This window comes from Nothobranchius furzeri, chromosome 7, assembly GCF_043380555.1.
Source record: "Nothobranchius furzeri strain GRZ-AD chromosome 7, NfurGRZ-RIMD1, whole genome shotgun sequence".
In the NCBI taxonomy this organism is placed as follows: Eukaryota; Metazoa; Chordata; class Actinopteri; order Cyprinodontiformes; family Nothobranchiidae; genus Nothobranchius; species Nothobranchius furzeri.
The window spans coordinates 65,860,935-65,879,505 of record NC_091747.1 but is presented as its reverse complement, the minus strand read 5'-3'; the positions used below and the strand labels follow the sequence as shown (position 1 = coordinate 65,879,505).

General features: G+C 44.6%; 1 protein-coding gene across 6 annotated transcripts in view; it reads left to right on the top strand.

The window, feature by feature from the left end:
- The window catches only part of wipf2b (WAS/WASL interacting protein family, member 2b), a 139,356-nt gene that overhangs the window by 67,662 nt on the left and 53,123 nt on the right, over positions 1–18,571 (top strand). For all 6 annotated transcript variants that reach the window (XM_070553575.1, XM_070553573.1, XM_070553574.1 and 3 more), the window contains 2 exons: positions 1,703–1,851; positions 8,204–8,336. In XM_070553575.1, the coding sequence (XP_070409676.1) occupies positions 1,783–1,851; positions 8,204–8,336 (202 nt within the window). In that variant the 5' untranslated portion in view covers positions 1,703–1,782. The remainder of the gene's footprint in view (positions 1–1,702; positions 1,852–8,203; positions 8,337–18,571) is intronic.

Here is an 18,571-nt window from a genome sequence, read left to right as displayed (position 1 = left end):
CCGTCGTCTCTGCTTGACTGAATTGCTCCTGCTGCATGTGTGCTGTGACGGTGGCTCCACTTCCACAACATGAGTTCGTAAAGCTGGCGCCATCTGCTGGATAGGTAGCGCAATATCCGCCATATCGGCCGTCTTTTTGGCCGATAGCGGATAGTGTTAATGACTCAATATCGGCCGGCCAATATATCGGTCGGGTCCTAATCTCAGAAGCACTGGGAAGTTGGAACATAGAAATTTACTGTGTTGGTTCAGGAGGATCATATGGGGAGGTAAGAGGGATGCTTTGGTTGATTGCACGGTGAATGTTTATTATTTTTTCATTAAAGAACAGAATAAGGGCATTACAAGTACAGGCTTTCCCCCAGAAAATGAGTTAAGCCTGGCGGGGGGCGCGCTCCGTCCCGCAGCACTCCTCTGTGAGAGCGAGGGTGGGGGGGTTGCACACGTTCTGCTGTTTCTCACCAGTATCAGCCGATGGAGGGCTCTAGTTTCGCTGCGCCGTTCCTGTCAGCGGACACGGTAGGGTCGGGGAGAGGGGTGGGGCATGACGCTTAGCCTGGCGGGTGGGCAAGCAAAGCCTGGCGGGCCGCCAGGCTTTTAAAGTGCTGGGGGAAACCCTGGAGTAGCAGTAGAGCACGTGTGGGGTGGGAGAGAGTCAGATGGCCGGTGAATTTTATTGATAATGGAGTACAGTGACTTGGTGTTGCCTCGATTGGAGTTGATTAGGCAGGAGTAATTCTGTAGTTTGGTTAGTGTGTTTAGGTCCTTACACTGAGTCATATGATTTTTATATAGTTCTTTGTGAATAGTGAGACCAGTTTTTCTGTAGAGGCGCTTTGATTTTCAGCGTCCGGAGTTGAAGGGAAAACCAGGGAGCAGACTGACAGAAAGAAACAGAACGAGTTGTAACTGGAGCAAGGGAGTTTAAAATGTGAGCTAACTGATCATTGTAGAGTGCAGCCAGGTCATCAGGAGAGGAGAGATTGTCCTGTAACTGAATATTATCATTACAGGAGGATAAGGTGTCGATATTGATGTCCTTTATATTCCTAAAAGAGATGAGCCGGGTTGGTTTGGTGAAAGAAAGCTGTTTACTAATAAAAGGATGACAACATCATACTGGCAAGTACAGCTAATAAAAATAAGAAAAAAGTCCCTGCCGCGACCGGGATGCAGACCTGCACAAAGCTACATGCCAGGTAAAAATCGGGCTGGATGCAAATTGTTGGGTTTCCTGACATAGGAAACCTCTAACTAGTTGGCATACTTAAACAGTTGCTCAGGAGGTAGAGTGGGTTGTCCGGTAATCAGAGGATTGTGTGATAGATACTGGCTTCCAGCAGAGAGTGCTGCTATTGTGTCTTTGGGGAAGACCTTAACCTGCCAGTCAGAGGGGCCGGTGGTGCTTGTGCTTGGCAGCCTTGCCTCTATGAGTGTGCCCCAGGGCAGCTGTGGCTACATTGTAGCTTATCACCATCAGTGTGTGAATGTGTGTGAACTGATGAATGTGGTATACACTGTAGTGCAAAGCGCTATACAAGTACAGGTCATTTATCATTAACTAAACTCAACTGGAATGTTTTACATTGTGAAGTTCCTTGACAGGCATGTTGTTGTGATTTGTTGCTATATAAAAAAACTGATTTGAATTGAAATTGGATTAAAATGTCATTAATATTGATTTCATTTCTTTCTTATCAAGGAGTCAGTGTGTGTCACCCCAGTGGAGACAGTGAAGATACTGGCCTTTACCTCACAGAACAGTGCCAACACAGGAACAGGATGCCTATTCCTCCTCCTCCTCCTCCTCCTCCTCCCCCGGGACCCCCTCCTCCCCCTACCTTCAGTCAGGTTAGTTGCTAGTTTGAACACATTATTGGGTTTTGATCAGCTGACGTTTTAAACACCAATCATTAAATCTGTTCATAGAGCACTTTACACTAGGGTGCACCGAAATGAAAATGCTTGGCCAAAGCCGAAAATGACGAAACCAATTCTGAAAACCGAAAGAAAACATTATGTCAATAATTAGAACCGTAGCATTTATGGCTGCCAAGTGTAATTACCTCAATCAAATTAAGGTATTGCAATAAAACAATTACAAAATTCTATCCGGGGTTTAGCAATGATATTACAATAATGCACAACATAAATTGAAACTCAAAATGTTTGACTTGACCCCACTCGTGTACATCAAATAATAAATTATTAATAACTCAAAATAAAACATTATAAATGCACAGGCTTATAACTGAAAGGCCTGCTGAGGACTGTAAAATGAACCCATCATTGCTGGGTTTAACGAGCCACAGGAGCAAATATAATCCCTCAAGTTATTACTTTGCCCAGAGGCATCGGAACGGTTGTATGCTTCATTAGAATATCAAACAAGTTGCGCACACATGATCCAAAGCTTGTTTCTTCATATTCAAGACATGGTGGGTGTAGAAAGGATTGCAAAAACGCCACTGATGGTGACAGAGGTAGCTGGAACGTAAAAGAAGAGAAAGGCCGAGCAGATGCAGTGGATGTGAAACTGAAAGTAAAAAGTGTGTCACATAATTGGTATTAATATTCCAGCTATCCCACTAAAACAGCATTACTAAAAGGGGGAAAACTTTACTTTTGAAATCATTACCAATGTACGATTTTTTTTTTGGCAGGGACTTTCACAAACCAGCCAGAGAAGCACTGCTGATGGTTCTGAAAACTCCATTTGATTTTGGAGAAGCTTCAAAAATAACATGAACTTGACCTAATAAATATATCCATGTAAACTCACGATATCTCCTGAGACTAGACCAGTCAGAATGACACCAGCACAAGACCAACATCAAGAAGAAACTTTTAGACACCAGGTTCAACTTAAATAGTGGCTGATCAGACCACTCTACAAACAAGAGGGAAACAATTAACACACTCTCTCTCTCTCTCTCTCTCTCTCTCTGAGTACGTTTGCATGCAGCCAATATCCGGGTTATGATCGGGTTAAGGTCGGCATTCGGGTTTCTGAGTTGATCAGAATAACCCGTTTACAAGCATAAATAGAAAGAGTTACCTCTAACTTGCATAACCCGATGTAAATGCGGACGTTGGGGTAGCGTCAGGACGTATGGACTACGTCCAGACGCAATATGCGTCATTTCCGGTTCTTCTCGTTCCGGTATCCGTGAAAACAACAACATGTTTCCCAGTTCGGAAGAGATAGCGACCGCGTTTGTTTGCGCTTTAGTTTCCTCATCACTCAAAGTGTGGTGCAGTGCCGCGACTCGCCATGTTGCTCCCAACTTGTTGTTTACTTCCGGTGTTCTGGCGCATACAAGACACCTCGCTACTCAAAAGACCAAGATTCATTACGAACAGAGCATGCGCAGAACACACATATCCGGGTTTCTGGCGGTGTTTACAAGGACCTGCGGAACCAGGTTATTGTGAATATTCGGGTTTTAAAAGGGTTACTGGCTGCATGTAAACGCACTCTCTCTCTCTCTCTCTCTCTCACTCTCTCTCTCTCTCTCTCTCTCTCTCTCTCTCTATCTCTCTCTCTCTCACTCTCTCTCTCTCTCTCTCTCTCTCTCTCTATCTCTCTCTCTCTCTCTCTCACTCTCTCTCTCTCTCTCTCTCTCTCTCTCTCTCTCTCTCTCTATCTCTCTCTCTCTCTCTCTCTCTCTCTCTCTCTCTCTCTCTCTCTCTATCTCTCCCCCCCCCCCCCCCCCCCCCAGTCTAATCATTTCAGATAACTCAAATAACTAAATCACAATTACAAACTTCCTATCCATAACAGAAAATGTCTACGTTAAATTAAACAGAAGCGTAAACATGAATCTCCCCTCCCTTGGGAGTAGGTTGATCCCAGAAGTGCTGATTATACTCCCTGAGGAGATCATGAGAGATGCAGATGTCTGCAGATGTGAGACTCCATGGGCAACTCCAAGTCACTGGTAACTCAAATAAAATACAAAATCAACACATGCATTCTTGACATTAGAAGACTGATTGTGTGTGCGTCAACCAGTCATCCTAGACAGAAAACAAACATTACCAGAAGACCATATCCCGAGGTGACACAATGCCGTCACATGAAGCAAAGAGCAAGTTGCCACATGAGGGTGGAGCACGATGAAACGAAAACAGAGTTCACCTGTCAGCCTGTTTCAGCCATGTAGTTTCAGTGATTTAGGTGTTTCGGCCGAAAACCGAAAATGCACTTTTGAGTCATTTTCAGCCAAAATATTTGGATGAATTTTCTGTGTATCCCGATCGTACAAAAGTGTTCCCTAACCCTGGTCCTCGGATCCCCCTGGTCCTGTCCTGTATGTTTTCCATGTTGCCCATTCAAACTAGGGTTGTCACGGTAACCGGTGTAGTGGTAAACCCAGGTAAAAAAGTTGACAATAATAACCGTCTTGTTTTAAAAAAATAAATATTATCTCGGTGGGTTACCGTGGCTGCGGTGTAGGCGCGGTGACCCTTACCAGCCACCGTATCATCTGCTGAAGTTGCCGGCAGCACATGCGCACTTTGTTGTTTACAACCAAAACTTTCTTGATGCTAAAGCTGAATTAATGGCCAAAGGAGGAGATGGCAGCACTCAGGACATTTATTATCCCTCAAAGAAGACAAAGTCGGAAGTACGGGCATCTTTTGGATATTTGAGGAATGCCGAGGGACAGTTGATAGAAGACGGCTATCCTGTTTGCAGCACGTGCAGAAAAAGTGTCTGTGAAAGGCAACAACGCTTCAAATCTCATGACACATCTGCGTGACCATCACCCACAACTCCACAGTCAACGCAAGGCAAGCTAACGTTAGCGTTTTAGCTAAAATGCGTGATCCGAGGATTTGGGTTGAGGGAGAATGCAACGAGTCGCTATATAAAGCAGCCGCAGCGCCGCTACCTGCATATAAACCGTGTCGCGGACACCGCCATGTTGAAATGACGCTATGCATTACGGGGCTCCCAGGGGCAGATAAGAGTTGGTCTCTCTCCGAGAATAATTATGAATTTAACAACGATTACTGCCTGATGACATTTTCCCACATCTGCAAAGCTCACTGGAAGGACACAAACCGAGGACAATACTTTCCTGATATAGGGTTTATTACTCAAGTAAGGGTAAAAAAGTATCTGATTACAGTGTTTCCCCTAGGAATTTTTCCAGCTGTGGTGGTGGTGTTGGCGGGGGGGGGTTATGACACGTCTCACCTTTATGTTAATATTGTTTTATTTGATGCACTCCACTTTGAACTGCACCAATCCAGCGACTGCTGCATTTTAATAACTAGTATTAAAGGTGAATACACCAATATTTGCACAATAATAATTTCTGTTTTAAACTCTCAGTGACACACTTTGCAGGGTGGATTTGGCATTTAATTTTTCTTGGCGTCTGGAAAAACATCTTCTTTTGCCCCCTTTATTTGACTCTCTGCCCCCTTTTTTTTGGTCCAAGATCATTAGTGGGCTGGCCCTGTTAAACACCTTCTACACCCCTGCTTAGTAGACTTAATGAAGTATTTTTAAGTCAGTATAAAAATGACTGAAACCCAAATTTACATATTTGGCATTACTGACCAATATCTTTGATTTAATTTATTTGTTAAGAACATCTAGATGCATTACAGTGAACATTATAATAAGCTGGGCGGACACTGTGCGACTTTTTCACTCGTAACACAGCTTCAGCTCTAACTGTACGACTTCAGCGCAGAGCAGATCTCACGAGTCATGTGCTCACACTGTACGTCTGGTAGCAACACGTCGGACCTAAAATATGCTAAAAATAGCAGTTTTTACACAACACGTCAGACTTTTTTGTCTTGTCTTGCCTGTTGTCCTTCGGGAGTGCTGCAGGAGGACACACAGGGATTTATGGGGGTTGGATGGGGAAACGAAATGAAGAAAGTAAATCTGTTTTGTGATCAGTTTAATTTAACATGAACACGACAAACACGCTTTCTTGACAATCATCGTGAGTAAAAAACGTGTAGAAATAAAAACGAACAGCGTGTGTTATTAGGGAAATAGCGGGTGAGCGGAGTTGATGCAGGAATGCGAATGCGCCGTGAGCGGTTCTGATACTTTTTGGGTCGCAGCCGCTCGCTGCGCTGCTTCAACCCTCATGAGGAATGAGATAAATATTAAACACTCCAGAAGTCCGTGCGAGCTCACGATTGATGATCGGTAGCTGGTCACGTGGTGTCAATCGCCTCTCGTAACCCCCTGTACACTACACGACTCTCAGCGCAGAACTCGCCCCGATCTCGTGGATTCTCGCACGAGTGGAAAATCTGCTCAGTAAAAGTGAAAAAGTCACACAGTGTCCGCCCGGCTTTACTGTCTGTGTGTGCGTTGATGCCTGGGCCGAGCTGACTGAGCTCCCGGCTGCAGTTTTGTGTGTAGGGAGGGGCGGGCGCTCTATCTGACTGGCCAATCACAGAGCGTGAAGACAGTCAGTTACCCAATGAGGATTTCATTCAGCACGATTACAGATATTTTTGAGTTTTACACTCGTTTCTTGCTCGTATTCGTCAAAAATGCTTTATCCGTACGCTCATAGCTGTAACCACCCTGCCCTGCCTCCTCCTCCTTGCTACCTGCCGGCTGTGATCACAAGCAACAACACAGTAGTTCCCGCTGCTTCTTCGGGAAACAGCGCAAAAAAAAAAAACATCAATAAAACTTGGGATGTTGTAGGCGTGGCGGTGGGATTTCAGCCGTGGCGGCCCGCCACGGCTACGCCTATGTAAGGGAAACCCTGGATTAGAAGGCTATTTGATTACTGAGTATCATCTGATCTAATATTTTTAAAATGATATCAAACAGACAAAAAATAATAAGTTATGGGCAAATATTGGTATTTTAACCCTCTGATGCATAATGGTCACTACAGTGGACAGGTACCCAGAATTGTTATTTCTTTATTTTTGCTATTAAGCACAGCTGTTGAAGACTTTATTGCATGTGAGCCCCTCCATTTGGACTTCAGTAAGTCAAGCCAACATATTTCATGTTCAGAATGCACGTTGTCCACTGAGATGGACATGTAATAAATTATTAGTAAACTAACAAAATATTACAAAAATATTTGTTGAAATTTGTTTCATTCACACCTAAAGATGAATGAAAAAAATGTTTAAAAAATCATGGTTGAAGATCTCATAATTCATGCATCAGAGGGTTAAAGACTAAAGGGGAAAAAATGTAAACAAATAAACAACATAATTATAAAATAACAAATTTTAGGCAAAATTTAGACACAAACTGAGGACAATATTTTCTTGATATACAGGGTTTATTTAGTTGTCTGAAAATGTAACACGTTTAAAAAAATACCGCGATAATACCGAAAACCGAGGTAATTTTGGTCACAATAACCGTGAGGTTAAATTTTCACACCGTGACAACCCTAATTCAAACATTAGTGTTTCTCTGCTGCCACACACCTGACCGAAATGAATGAGTGATTAACAGGCATCTTCAGCACTTGATGTCCTCCTGAGGAGGGGCAGTGCAAATATCAGCTCAGGTCTGCTGTAGCAGAGACATGGAAAACATGCAGGACCGTGGGGCCTTACGGACCAGGGTTGGGGAACCGAAAGTGGCGGCCAAAGTGCTTCAAAGTAAGACTCAAAAATTCTGACACTAAAATTAATTAACCAAAATAGGTTTAAAATGAAAATAAAAGCAACCAATAAAAGCTAAAAAAGGTAAAACGGATAAAAGAGCTTAATATGACCAAAGTTGAAGGTTTGAGGACCCTTAGGAATTTAAAGCCCGACATCAAAGGTATGTTTTAAGTCCAATTTATTAAAAAGCAGTCCATTTAGTACATATACAGTACAGGGCTTCATGGTGGTGCAGCGGGTATGACTGTTGCCTCATAGAAAAACAGTTGCAAGTTTGAATCCTGGCTGTGGCCTTTCTGCATAGAGTTAGCACATTTTCGTCATGCATGCATGATGCAGCACTAATATTCACTGGTTGTTCATTTTGTTCAGTTTTGTAAGCTCACTACTGACTGTGTAATAAAAAATTACATTTCCATTTGTTCCAATGTTGGTGCTGTTCTCTCACAAAAACTTGAGCTTTGTGGGGAACCAGCAGCTGATTTCCTAACCCTGGCTCTCTGCACATGTGTAGCTTGGTCTGCTCTGGTTCAAGTCACAGGATCTCATTTCAAGCTGTTAACATCTTCCACAGGCAAACACAACTCCTCCGAAACTGAGCTCTTCTGAGGCAAAAGGCAGAGGAGCACTTCTGTCAGACATCTGCAAAGGAGCCAGACTGAAGAAGGTCAATGATGTCAATGATCGGAGTGCTCCAGTCCTAGAGAGTGAGTTTCTGACACATGCAAGCATTTGGTTTTCAGCTGATCATCAGCCTGAGCTTTTTTAAGATTTGTAAAATTAACATGAATGTTCATATGGACATTCCATCAGCTGCGTTTCTGTGTTTGTGAGATTTGATAGGGATTGGGAGGAGACAACACCAGGATATGCATAATAAAGGTCTCTCGCTGCCTTCTGTCATAGTGGGGCAGCCCCTGGAGTCGAAAAATTTGTGCTAGGTGATCCGTGCACTACGCAATATTAGCACAAGGTCAAACCCTAACGCTAACCGGACATAAACACAACAAAATGCAACAGTGGAGGACATCGTAGCAATGTTGAACATTCTGCAGTCTTTGCCTTTTTGTCAGAGTCCCAAAAGTACAGAATCGGGAAAGACTGCAGGCAGCAAGGTGGGAGTACAGTAGAGTGTCGATGACTCCATCCATTAGCCAATCAGTACCCAACATTCTTCTGACCAACTTGTCCGCCTGTCATGATCTGCTTGGAACCACATCAGGTTAATTCCGTTTATTTATGTGGCACCAATTCCCAGCACAAGTTGTCTCAAGGCCCTTTACAAAGAAAACATTGAGCCTTGAGTTCAGTTCATTCTAATCATTTAAAAGTTTTCTGTAAGGAAACCCTGCAGGTTGAAATGAATTGTGTTTTTATTCCTGCAGTGTGCCTGTTCCCTTCATTTGAACCCTTTGGATTTTCTTCAAATTATTCTCTTAAGTGTTGGTGCTGCTGTAACAAGTGAATTTCCCCACTGTGGGATCAATTAAGTCTATTCTATTCTATTATCAAAGTCCCCTGACATCACATCTGTTGGTAAGAGACCCTTAAAGGAGTATTTCACTTATTGTGGGATCTAGCTATGATATAACTGTCATTGTTAATATACTGGTATTAAACTGTGACCTGACTGATAATAAAATCATCAATAACTTACCAAGTAGATTAGTTTGGTGTATTTAAAACCTCATCAGGGATGAGGTCCTGCCCCAAGTGGAGGAGTTTAAGTATCTCGGGATCTTGTTCACGAGTGAGGGAAAGATGGAGCGCGAGATCAACAGGCAGATTGGTGCTGCATCTGCAGTGATGCAGGCATTGTACCGATCTGTTGTGGTGAAGAGGGAACTGAGTCAGAAGGCGAAGCTCTCGATTTACTGGTCGATCAACATTCCTACCCTCACCTATGGTCACGAGCTTTGGGTAGTGACCGAAAGAACGAAATTGCGGATACAAGTGGCTGATATGAGTTTTCTCCACAGGGTGGCTGGGCTCTCCCTTAGAGATAGGGTGAGAAGCTCAGTCATCTAGGAGGGACTCGGAGTAGACCCACTGCTCCTTCACATCGAGAGGAGCCAGTTGAGGTGGCTCCTGGGTAGCATGCTTCTAGTTAGCATGCCTCCTGGACACCTGCTGGTGAGGTTTTCCAGGCATGACCAGCTGGGAGGAGGCCTAATGGGAAATCCAGGACACGTTAGTGGGACTATGTCTTTCACCTGGCCAGGGAACACCTTGGGATTCCCCCGGAAGAGCTAGCCCAAGTGGCTGGTGAGAGGGACGTCAGGACCTCTCGACTTAGGCCGCTGCCCCCGTCACCCGACTCTGAATAAGTGGATGAAAATGGATGGATTGATGGTATTTAAAATCTTAAATAATTGATTTCAACAATAAACAGTTATTTTGATTCATTATTGCTAGGGCTGAAAAGCTATTTGAATGGTTTGATTCATTATTTTCCTTTATTCATTTATTACTGATTTGAAGCTTCATTAAATGTGTGCACACCTCACCTCACCTTCCTCTGCTTATCCAGGTTTGGGTCACAGGGGCAGCACGCCAAGTAGGGCCTCCCAGGCAATCCTCTCCCCGGCCACGTCTGCCAGCTCCTCAGCTGGGACACCCAGGCTTTCTCTGGCCAATCTAGGGATGTATTTCTTCCAGGTGGTCCTGGGTCGACCCAGGGGCCTCCTGCCGGCAGGACATGCCCAAAACACCTCCCGATGTAGGCGTCAAGAAGGTGTCCTGACCAGATGCCCGAACCACCTCAACTGGCTGCTTTCGATGCGGAGGAGGAGTGGCTCAACTTAAGAGTCCCTCCTGGGTATCCGAGTTCCTTACCCTATCCCTAAGGCTGAACCTGGCTACCCTGCGAAGGAAACTCATTTCGGCTGCTTGTATCCATGATCTCGTTCTTTTGTTCATCACCAAGCCCCCACAATGCGGCTCAAAAATTGGTCTCAACCCGGAAGTACCAAAAATTGCAGTTCCGCCCTCATCCGCTGGGGGCTGGTGTCAGAAGCGAGCAAATCCTCATTGACTCCCATGTTAAAAATACCAATTTCACAGCAGAAATAAACATGTTTACTGCCTGGTACCAAAACATGTTTTTGGTTTAAATTATCTAGTTTACACTCATGACAACTCTGAGGGGGTGAATTTTTTTCTCACTCTTCTGTTTAAGTGTATTAAAAGCCTAAAATGATGTATGGTTAATGAGCATCAGACCCACGTGACCACAGAGCTAGCTCCGTGGAAAGGCCTCAGTAGAGCCTCGGTCTGGCCTGGAAACTGCTCCGGGATTTTGAGTCTCTGTGTTTGTGTATTCTTGTTTGGATATTATTGTGCAATTGTTGGACAAAATGACTTGCTGTGGCATTAATTGCGCTAATAGAGCATCCAAGGAGTCTCCACTTCATTTTTTTCGGTAAGTAAAATTATATTTATGTATTTTAGGTCACTGCCGAGCTGAGCTTAGATTTTAACATGTACTGTTTAACCATGAAATTTAAATGTAATAGGGTAAAACCCAGTGCATTTAACATAATGCTGCACTTTAGAAAATGGGTTGAAATATAACATGTTGGTGGAGCTGGGTTCCCACTATCGGCTTGTGGAGCTCTCGGGAGACCGATGTTTTCCACCCTTATCCCCTCCCTGCAGCTCGGTCCATCTCTGTCTGATCGTGGCTTCTGTCTGCTGTGCGGCTGCCGGCTTTCAGCAACTTTCGGGAGACCTCTCTGTTCCACCTGGTTTTACCCAGCGGTCAGCCCAGCGTATCTCTGACTCAGAAGCTCTGGTGTTGTGCACAGTTAACTCTGGTTGTAGCCAGGTTGCTACCCCCGTTAGCTTAGCTCTCACCTCCGCTTTAGCTTTGGGTTAGCATCAGTATTTAAATTTTAACAAAGATGCACTAAAGTGGCAAAATTTTGAAAACACGCCTCTACAGCACAATTAGACACTCATTCATATAGTTTATCAGTAAAAAAAGTTGATTTGGGGGTGACTTGCTGTTTAAGTGTCTGAGAGAGCTTGTGGAGTCTGGGTTGTAAAAGAATTTGGCTGTATGTTTGTTAAACTACAGATTTTTTTTTATAAAAACCATCCGACGCAATCTGAGTCTACAATACCCAGACCTGCCAACCTGTACACGTTTTGCTTAGCCAGTGATGTGTGCATATGTGCTTTAAGCCAATTTAATATTACGTTCTTGAGAACAGAAACACCTATTCCAATTTACAAAATAAATAATTACCGTTAAATACATCGTCGTCACCGTTGTCTTCTTCCTCCGCTTATCCGGGTCCGGGTCGTGGGGGCGGCATCCCAACTAGGGAGCTCCAGACCATTGTCTACCCGGCCACCTCCACCAGCTCCTCCGGCAGGACCCCAAGGCGTTCCCGGACCAGATTGGAGATGTAACCTCTCCAACGTGTCCTGGGGTCCTCCTGCCGGCAGGACATGCCCGAAACACCTCCCCAGGGAGGCATCCAGGAGGCATCATGACCAGATGCCCAAACCACCTCAACTGACTCCTTTCAATCAGGAGGACCAGCGGTTCTACTCCGAGTCCCTCCCGAATGTCCGAGCTCCATGAGCCGATCCATGAGCCGATCTGTCGTGGTGAAGAGGGAGCTGAGCCAGAAAGCCAGGCTCTCGATTAACCGGTCGATCTACGTCCCAATCCTCACCTACGGTCATGAGCTTTGGGTAATGACCGAAAGAACGAGATCGCGGATACAAGCGGCCGAAATGAGTTTCCTCCGTAGGGTGGCCGGGCTCAGCCTTAGAGATAGGGTGAGGTGAAGAAGGTCATACAAAAGCCAGCTTGAACAAGTGAGTCTTCAGCTGCTTTTTAAAGGAGACCACTGAGTCCTCTGATCTCAGGCTCAGGGGGAGAGAGTTCCAGAGTCTGGGGGCCATAGCAGCAAATGATCTGTCACCTTTGGTCTTTAGCCTGGTGTGTTGCACAACCAGTAGGCTTTGATCACTGGACCTCAGGGACCTCCTAGGGGTGTAGGGACTAAGAAGATCACCAATGTAAGATGGTGCTTGTCCATGTAAGGCCCTATAGACCAGAACCAGGATCTTGAAATGAACCCTGAAGTTGACTGGCAGCCAGTGAAGCTGGAGGAGAAGCGGGGTGATGTGGGTGTGTTTGGAGGACTTTGTCAGAAGCCGAGCACAGGTGTTCTGAACCACCTGTAGAAGGTTCAGGGAAGTTTTGCTCAGACACGTGAAAAGAGAGTTACAGTAGTCTAAGCGTGAGGAGATGAAGGTGTGGAGAACTGTCTCAAGTTCAGAGCGGGACAGAATGGGACTCAGCTTAGCAATGTTCCTGAGATGGAAGAAGGAAGAGCCAACAAGAGAAATGACATGAGAATCCAGGGTGAGAGCTGGGTCAAAGGTCACGCCAAGATTCCTGACAGAAGGTTTGGTGTGGGAAGCAAGCTGACAAAGAGAGTCTCTGACTTTGGGAACCAGCTTGTCTGGGGCACAGATGAGGATCTCAGTCTTACCTTCATTCATTTGAAGAAAGCTCCCAGCCATCCAGGTTTTGAGTCTAAGCAGGTGTGAAACAGCTGCAGCTTAGACATCTCATGGGGCTTAAAGGAGATGGACAGTTGGATGTCATCTGCATAAAGATGGTAGGAGATTCCTTTGAAGGAGCTCAGAATGTGCTGAAGAGGAAGCAGATAGAGGAGGAAGAGCATAGGCCCCAGCACAGAACCTTGTGGGACACCATGGGTAAGAGAGGTGGTGGAGGACCTAAACTTGGAGACGGCCACAGAAAAGGAGTGCTCAGAGAGATGAGAGGAGAACCACTCCAGAGCAGATCCTGATAGGCCTACCCAGTCTCTCAGCCTCTCCAGTAGCAGGTGATGGTCAACCGTGTCAAAGGCTGCAGTCAGGTCCAGCAGGACCAGAACAGAACAGTCCCCTGCATCACTGTGAGTCAGAAGGTCATTAGAGACCCTAAGAAGAGCTGTTTCAGTAGAATGAGCTCTACGAAAACCTGACTGGAAGCTATCATAGATGTTATGTTCATCAAGAGCAGCTGTGAGTTGTTTAGCCACAACCTTTTCCAAGATCTTGGAGATGAACGGAAGTTTAGAGATGGGTCTGAAGCTGCTATGGAGAGAGGGGTCGAGACTCGGTTTTTTAAGAAGTGGGTGGATTACAGCGTTCTTAAAGTAAGCAGGGACCTGACCAGAAACCAGAGAAGCATTAATCATAGAGAGCACGCTGGGACCGATGGACTGAAAAGCACTTTTAAACAAAGATGAGGGTAAGATGTTGAGGGGGCATGCAGAGGTCTTCATAGAGTTAACTAGTTTGGGTAACTCAGGCAAAGAAACCGGAGCAAAGCTATCTAGGATGATGGGCCTGGTTGGAGTCGGGAGAAGCGGCGATAAGGCTGAAGGAGAGATGCTAGATCTAACCTTATTGACTTTGTCCACAAAGAAAGACAGAACGTTCTCACAGTCTGTAACAGAGTGGATGGAGGCTGTAGGAGTGGCAGGAGAGACGATGCTGCTGATAGTGTTAAACAGCACCTTGGGGTTCCCTTTGCTCTGGGACACTAGGTTGGAGAAATAAGAAACCCTTGCATCTCTGACTGCAGAGTTAAAGGATGTCAGAAGATCCTTTAGGTGCAGCAGATGGACATGGGTTTTCTTCCATAAACACTCAATTTTCCTGCATTGGCGCTTCAGGCTGAAGGCTGTCATTAAACCAGGGAGTAGGGTTCACTGCAGGAACTGATCTGGTTCTGACAGGACAGATGTTGTCCAGAATGGAGAGGCAGTGCTCGTTAAACTGAGAAGTTAAGGGATCTGGGTCATTATCAGAAGAACACGGTGGATCAAAAGCAGCAGAAAAATTGCTAGCTGTGCTCTCATTAAGAAGACGAGAACTAACCATACGGCGAGCAGGAGCTGGGGACGCAGAAACTGACAAGTTAAAGAAAATGCAATGGTGATCTGAAATATAAACATCCTCAGGACAAACACTGTCAGCATTTAGACAGGGTAAAAACAAGGTCTAGAGTGTGCCCCCTGGTGTGTGTGGGGCCAGAAACATGCTGGGTAAAGCCAAAGGTGTCCATAAGGCTGGAGAAATTCACGGCAAAGTGATCAGAGGGATCATCAACGTGGATGTTAAAGTCACCAACAATCACCAGTCTGGACAGCTTCAAAGTGGAGGATAGAAAGTCACTAAACTCCTGAAGGAAATAACTGTTTGGACCAGGTGGACGATAAACCACAGCACAGTAGAAAGGGTCTTTACGCCCGACTTTAATCAGCTGCAGTTCAAAGGAAGCAAAGGGACCAGAGGTTGTAGAGCTACATGGAAGATGGTCTCTGAAAACAACAGCTAGGCCTCCACCACGACCAGAACCCCAGAGCTGGCTAAGAAAAGAATAACCACTCGGGCAGAGTTCAATCAGACCAGAATAATCAGATGTTTGCTGCCAAAATTTAGTCACATTTTAGTCAGGTTTTTAGAGAGAATTAGATCATTGAGCAGGAAGGACTTTTTGTTAACAGAGCGGGAATTTAATAGGGCCATGCTGAGTGAGGTGGAGGAATCAGAAACTACAGAAACAGCTGGAGTTAGTGGACGTAAATTAGCAGGGTTAGATCCACGGTGTTTATAAAAACCACCTATGGATGGAACCGTAGGAGAAACCACTGAGGAATGAGGATAAACCGACCATAAAAAACTTGGACGGATGAACTGCGTTGCAACGCGGCCTGGTGGGAATGTGGAAGTGACGCTCAGGTCACCAAGCAAAGGACAAGAAGCTAGAAGATCACGCCGATGTTTACTAGATAAACCACGCTTTAAGAGAAGTCTTATTCTCACCTGGTTTCCTGCTCGTTTACCTCTTTTCCTGCGACGTTTTCCCGGGACCGGACAAACATCGCTAGATGCGCGCAGCTCGGAACCGTCGTTTGGCTCCGAGCCAGTGCGCCATTCAGGTAAATAAACAGGATGGTACCTCCTCGGTGCATCTTGGGCAATCATGAACGATCGGAAGGACAAAAGAGTCTGGCGATCATAGGGGATGGTAGCAGGGACACTACTAAAGAGGATCGCAGACAGGAGCAAGGTGGAAAAGAGGAGGTTAGTGGAGAGGTTTGAAAAAGTGGCCGGTGACCGCGGCTAAGCCAAGCACAGGCGCCATCTTGTTGCCGACCGGAAGTGGAAGTGTCAGATGGTGTTCTTCTTTCTGCAAATGAAAGGTTACTTTCTGGCCAATTTGTTGGTGAAAATTTGACCTTTGATACGTTACACCGTGGATAATAAGTACAGTGTTACCAGTAGAAATTGAATGTTTTTAGCATTTCCTTACTACTGAACATGTTAATAAAATAAATAAATTCTACTGATTATATGTGAATATATTTAGATATATATTTATTTATTATATATATTTATAGAATATATTTAGGTTATTTTGACTAGGATGAGGTCAGTACAAACCTAAAATGTGAATGAAATATGTAGTGTTAATGAGTGGTTACATATTTATCAAAATGACCAATAAGATGTGATAATTCTATATGAATATGAAATATTCACCTGATAGATCTTTGAATGTTTAATCAGAAGATTCTAGTTACTTTACTTGTTCAGGGACCAGAAACACACTTCATATTAATTCAGACAGTCAGTATATAGTTTAGGGAAAAGGAAATAAATTCATTTTTATAAACTAATGATTATACATGACAAGGTATGAATAATGATATGTAATGTAATGGATATGAAGTGATTTAACGTGGTTTGTGGAATGATGGAATGGAAGCTAGATGTTTAAGCAAAACCTTTAAGTATCTGAGAGAGTTTGGAGTCTGGCTTGTAAAATAATTTGGCTGTATGTTTGGTAAACTAGATATGTACAGTGAGGAACACAAGTATTTGAACGCCTTGCAATTTTGCAAGTTGTCTTGGAAATCAGAAGGGGTCTGAAATTCACAATGTAGGTGCATTCCCACTATGAGAGACAGATTGTAAAAGAAAAAATCAGGAAATCACATTGTTTGATTTGTAAAGAATTTGTTTTGCCCCGCTGCACATAAGTATTTGAACACCTGAGTAAATCAGTATTAATATTTGGTACAGAAGCCTTTGTTTGCAGTTAGTGATCAAATGTTTCCTGTAGTTCTTGACCAGGTTTGCACATACTGCAACAAGGATTTTGGCCCACTCCTCCACACAGATCTTCTCTAGATCTGTCAGGTTCTGGGGCTGGTGCTGAGCAACACAGAGTTTCAGCTCCCTCCAAAGATTTTCGATTGGATTTAGGTCTGGAGACTGGCTAGGCCACTCCAGAACCTTGATATGCTTCTTACGGAGCCACTCATTGGTTAGCCTGGCTGTCTGCTTCGGGTCATTGTCATGTTGGAAGACCCAGCCACGACCAATCTTCAATGCTCTGACTGAGGGAAGGAGGTTGTTGCTCAAAATGCCACACAATACATGGCACCATTCATCCTCTCCTTAATACAGTGCAGTCGTCCTGTCCCCTTCGCAGAAAAGCACCCCTAAAGCATGATGTTTCCACCCCCATGCTTCACGGTAGGTAAGGTGTTCTGTGGATGCAACTCCTCCTTTTTCCTCCAAACACGGCGAGTGAAGTTTAGACCAAAAAGTTCTACTTTGGTCTCATCTGACCACATGACTTTCTCCCATGCCTCCTCTGGATCATCCAGATTGTCATTGGCAAACTGCAGACGGGCCTGGACATGTGATGACTTGAGCAGGGGAACCTTTCGTGCAATGCGTGATTTGAAACCATGATGGCATAGTGTTTTACCAATAGTGACCTTTGAAACTGTGGTCCCAGCTCTCTTCAAGTCATTAACCAGTTCCTCCTGTGTAGTTCTGGGCTGATTCCTCACCTTTCTTATCATCAGTGATACCCCACGAGATGAGATCTTGCATGGAGCCCCAGTCCAAGGGAGACTGACAGTCATCTTTATCCTCTTCCATTTTCTGACAATTGCTCCAACAATTGATCTATTTTCTCTAAGCTGCTTGGTAATTTCCCTGTAGCCCTTTTCAGTCTTGTGGAGGTCCACGATTTTGTCTCTGGTTTCTTTTGGCAGCTCCTTGGTCGTGCCCATGGTAGTAGTTTTGAGTCTGACTGACTGTGGGGTGGATAGTGTCTTTAAAGACCTCAGACAGGTGCTACTAATTACGATTACTAAGTGGAGTAGAGGTGGAATTCTTAAAGGCAGAGTAACAGGTCTTTGAGAGCCAGAATTCTTGCTGATTTCCAGGTATTCAAATACTTATGTCCAGCAGTGCAAAACAAATAAATTCTTTACAAATCATTCAATGTGATTTCCTGATTTTTTTCCCATTCTCTCTCTCACAGTGGGAATGCACCTACAATGTGAATTTCAGACCCCTCCATGATTTCTAAGTGGGAGAACTTGCGAAATAGCAAGGTGTTCAGATACTTATGTTCCTCGCTGTATTTATAAAAAACATCCGATGCAATCTGTGCCTAATCTACGCACTCTTTGTGTGGAGATTCTTGTGCAACCCAGGGGTTAAGAGGCCGTGATGGACACTGCCGGAGGAGTGAACCTCTCGGTATCAGAAACTCGTAGATTAGCACTGTTGCAACCAGTCTAGGAGGGGCCTGGCTGCAACATAAAGGGTGGACCACCATTAACCGCCGATCCCAAGCAACCACACTAAAGGAATTTCTAATAATTTATTGACACAATAACCAAATACTCAATTAAACGCTAACTAAGGGTGAGGGAGGATTAAGCTTCAGGGTGAACAAGGCCAAAGTAACAAACTAACAATACACATCTAACTTAAACAGCCATCTTACCTACAAATTAAAGGAACCAATGGACAAACCAAACTTACCTCCCTGGCAAACCAAACAGGAGAAAACAGATACAGCAAAAGGCAGTTC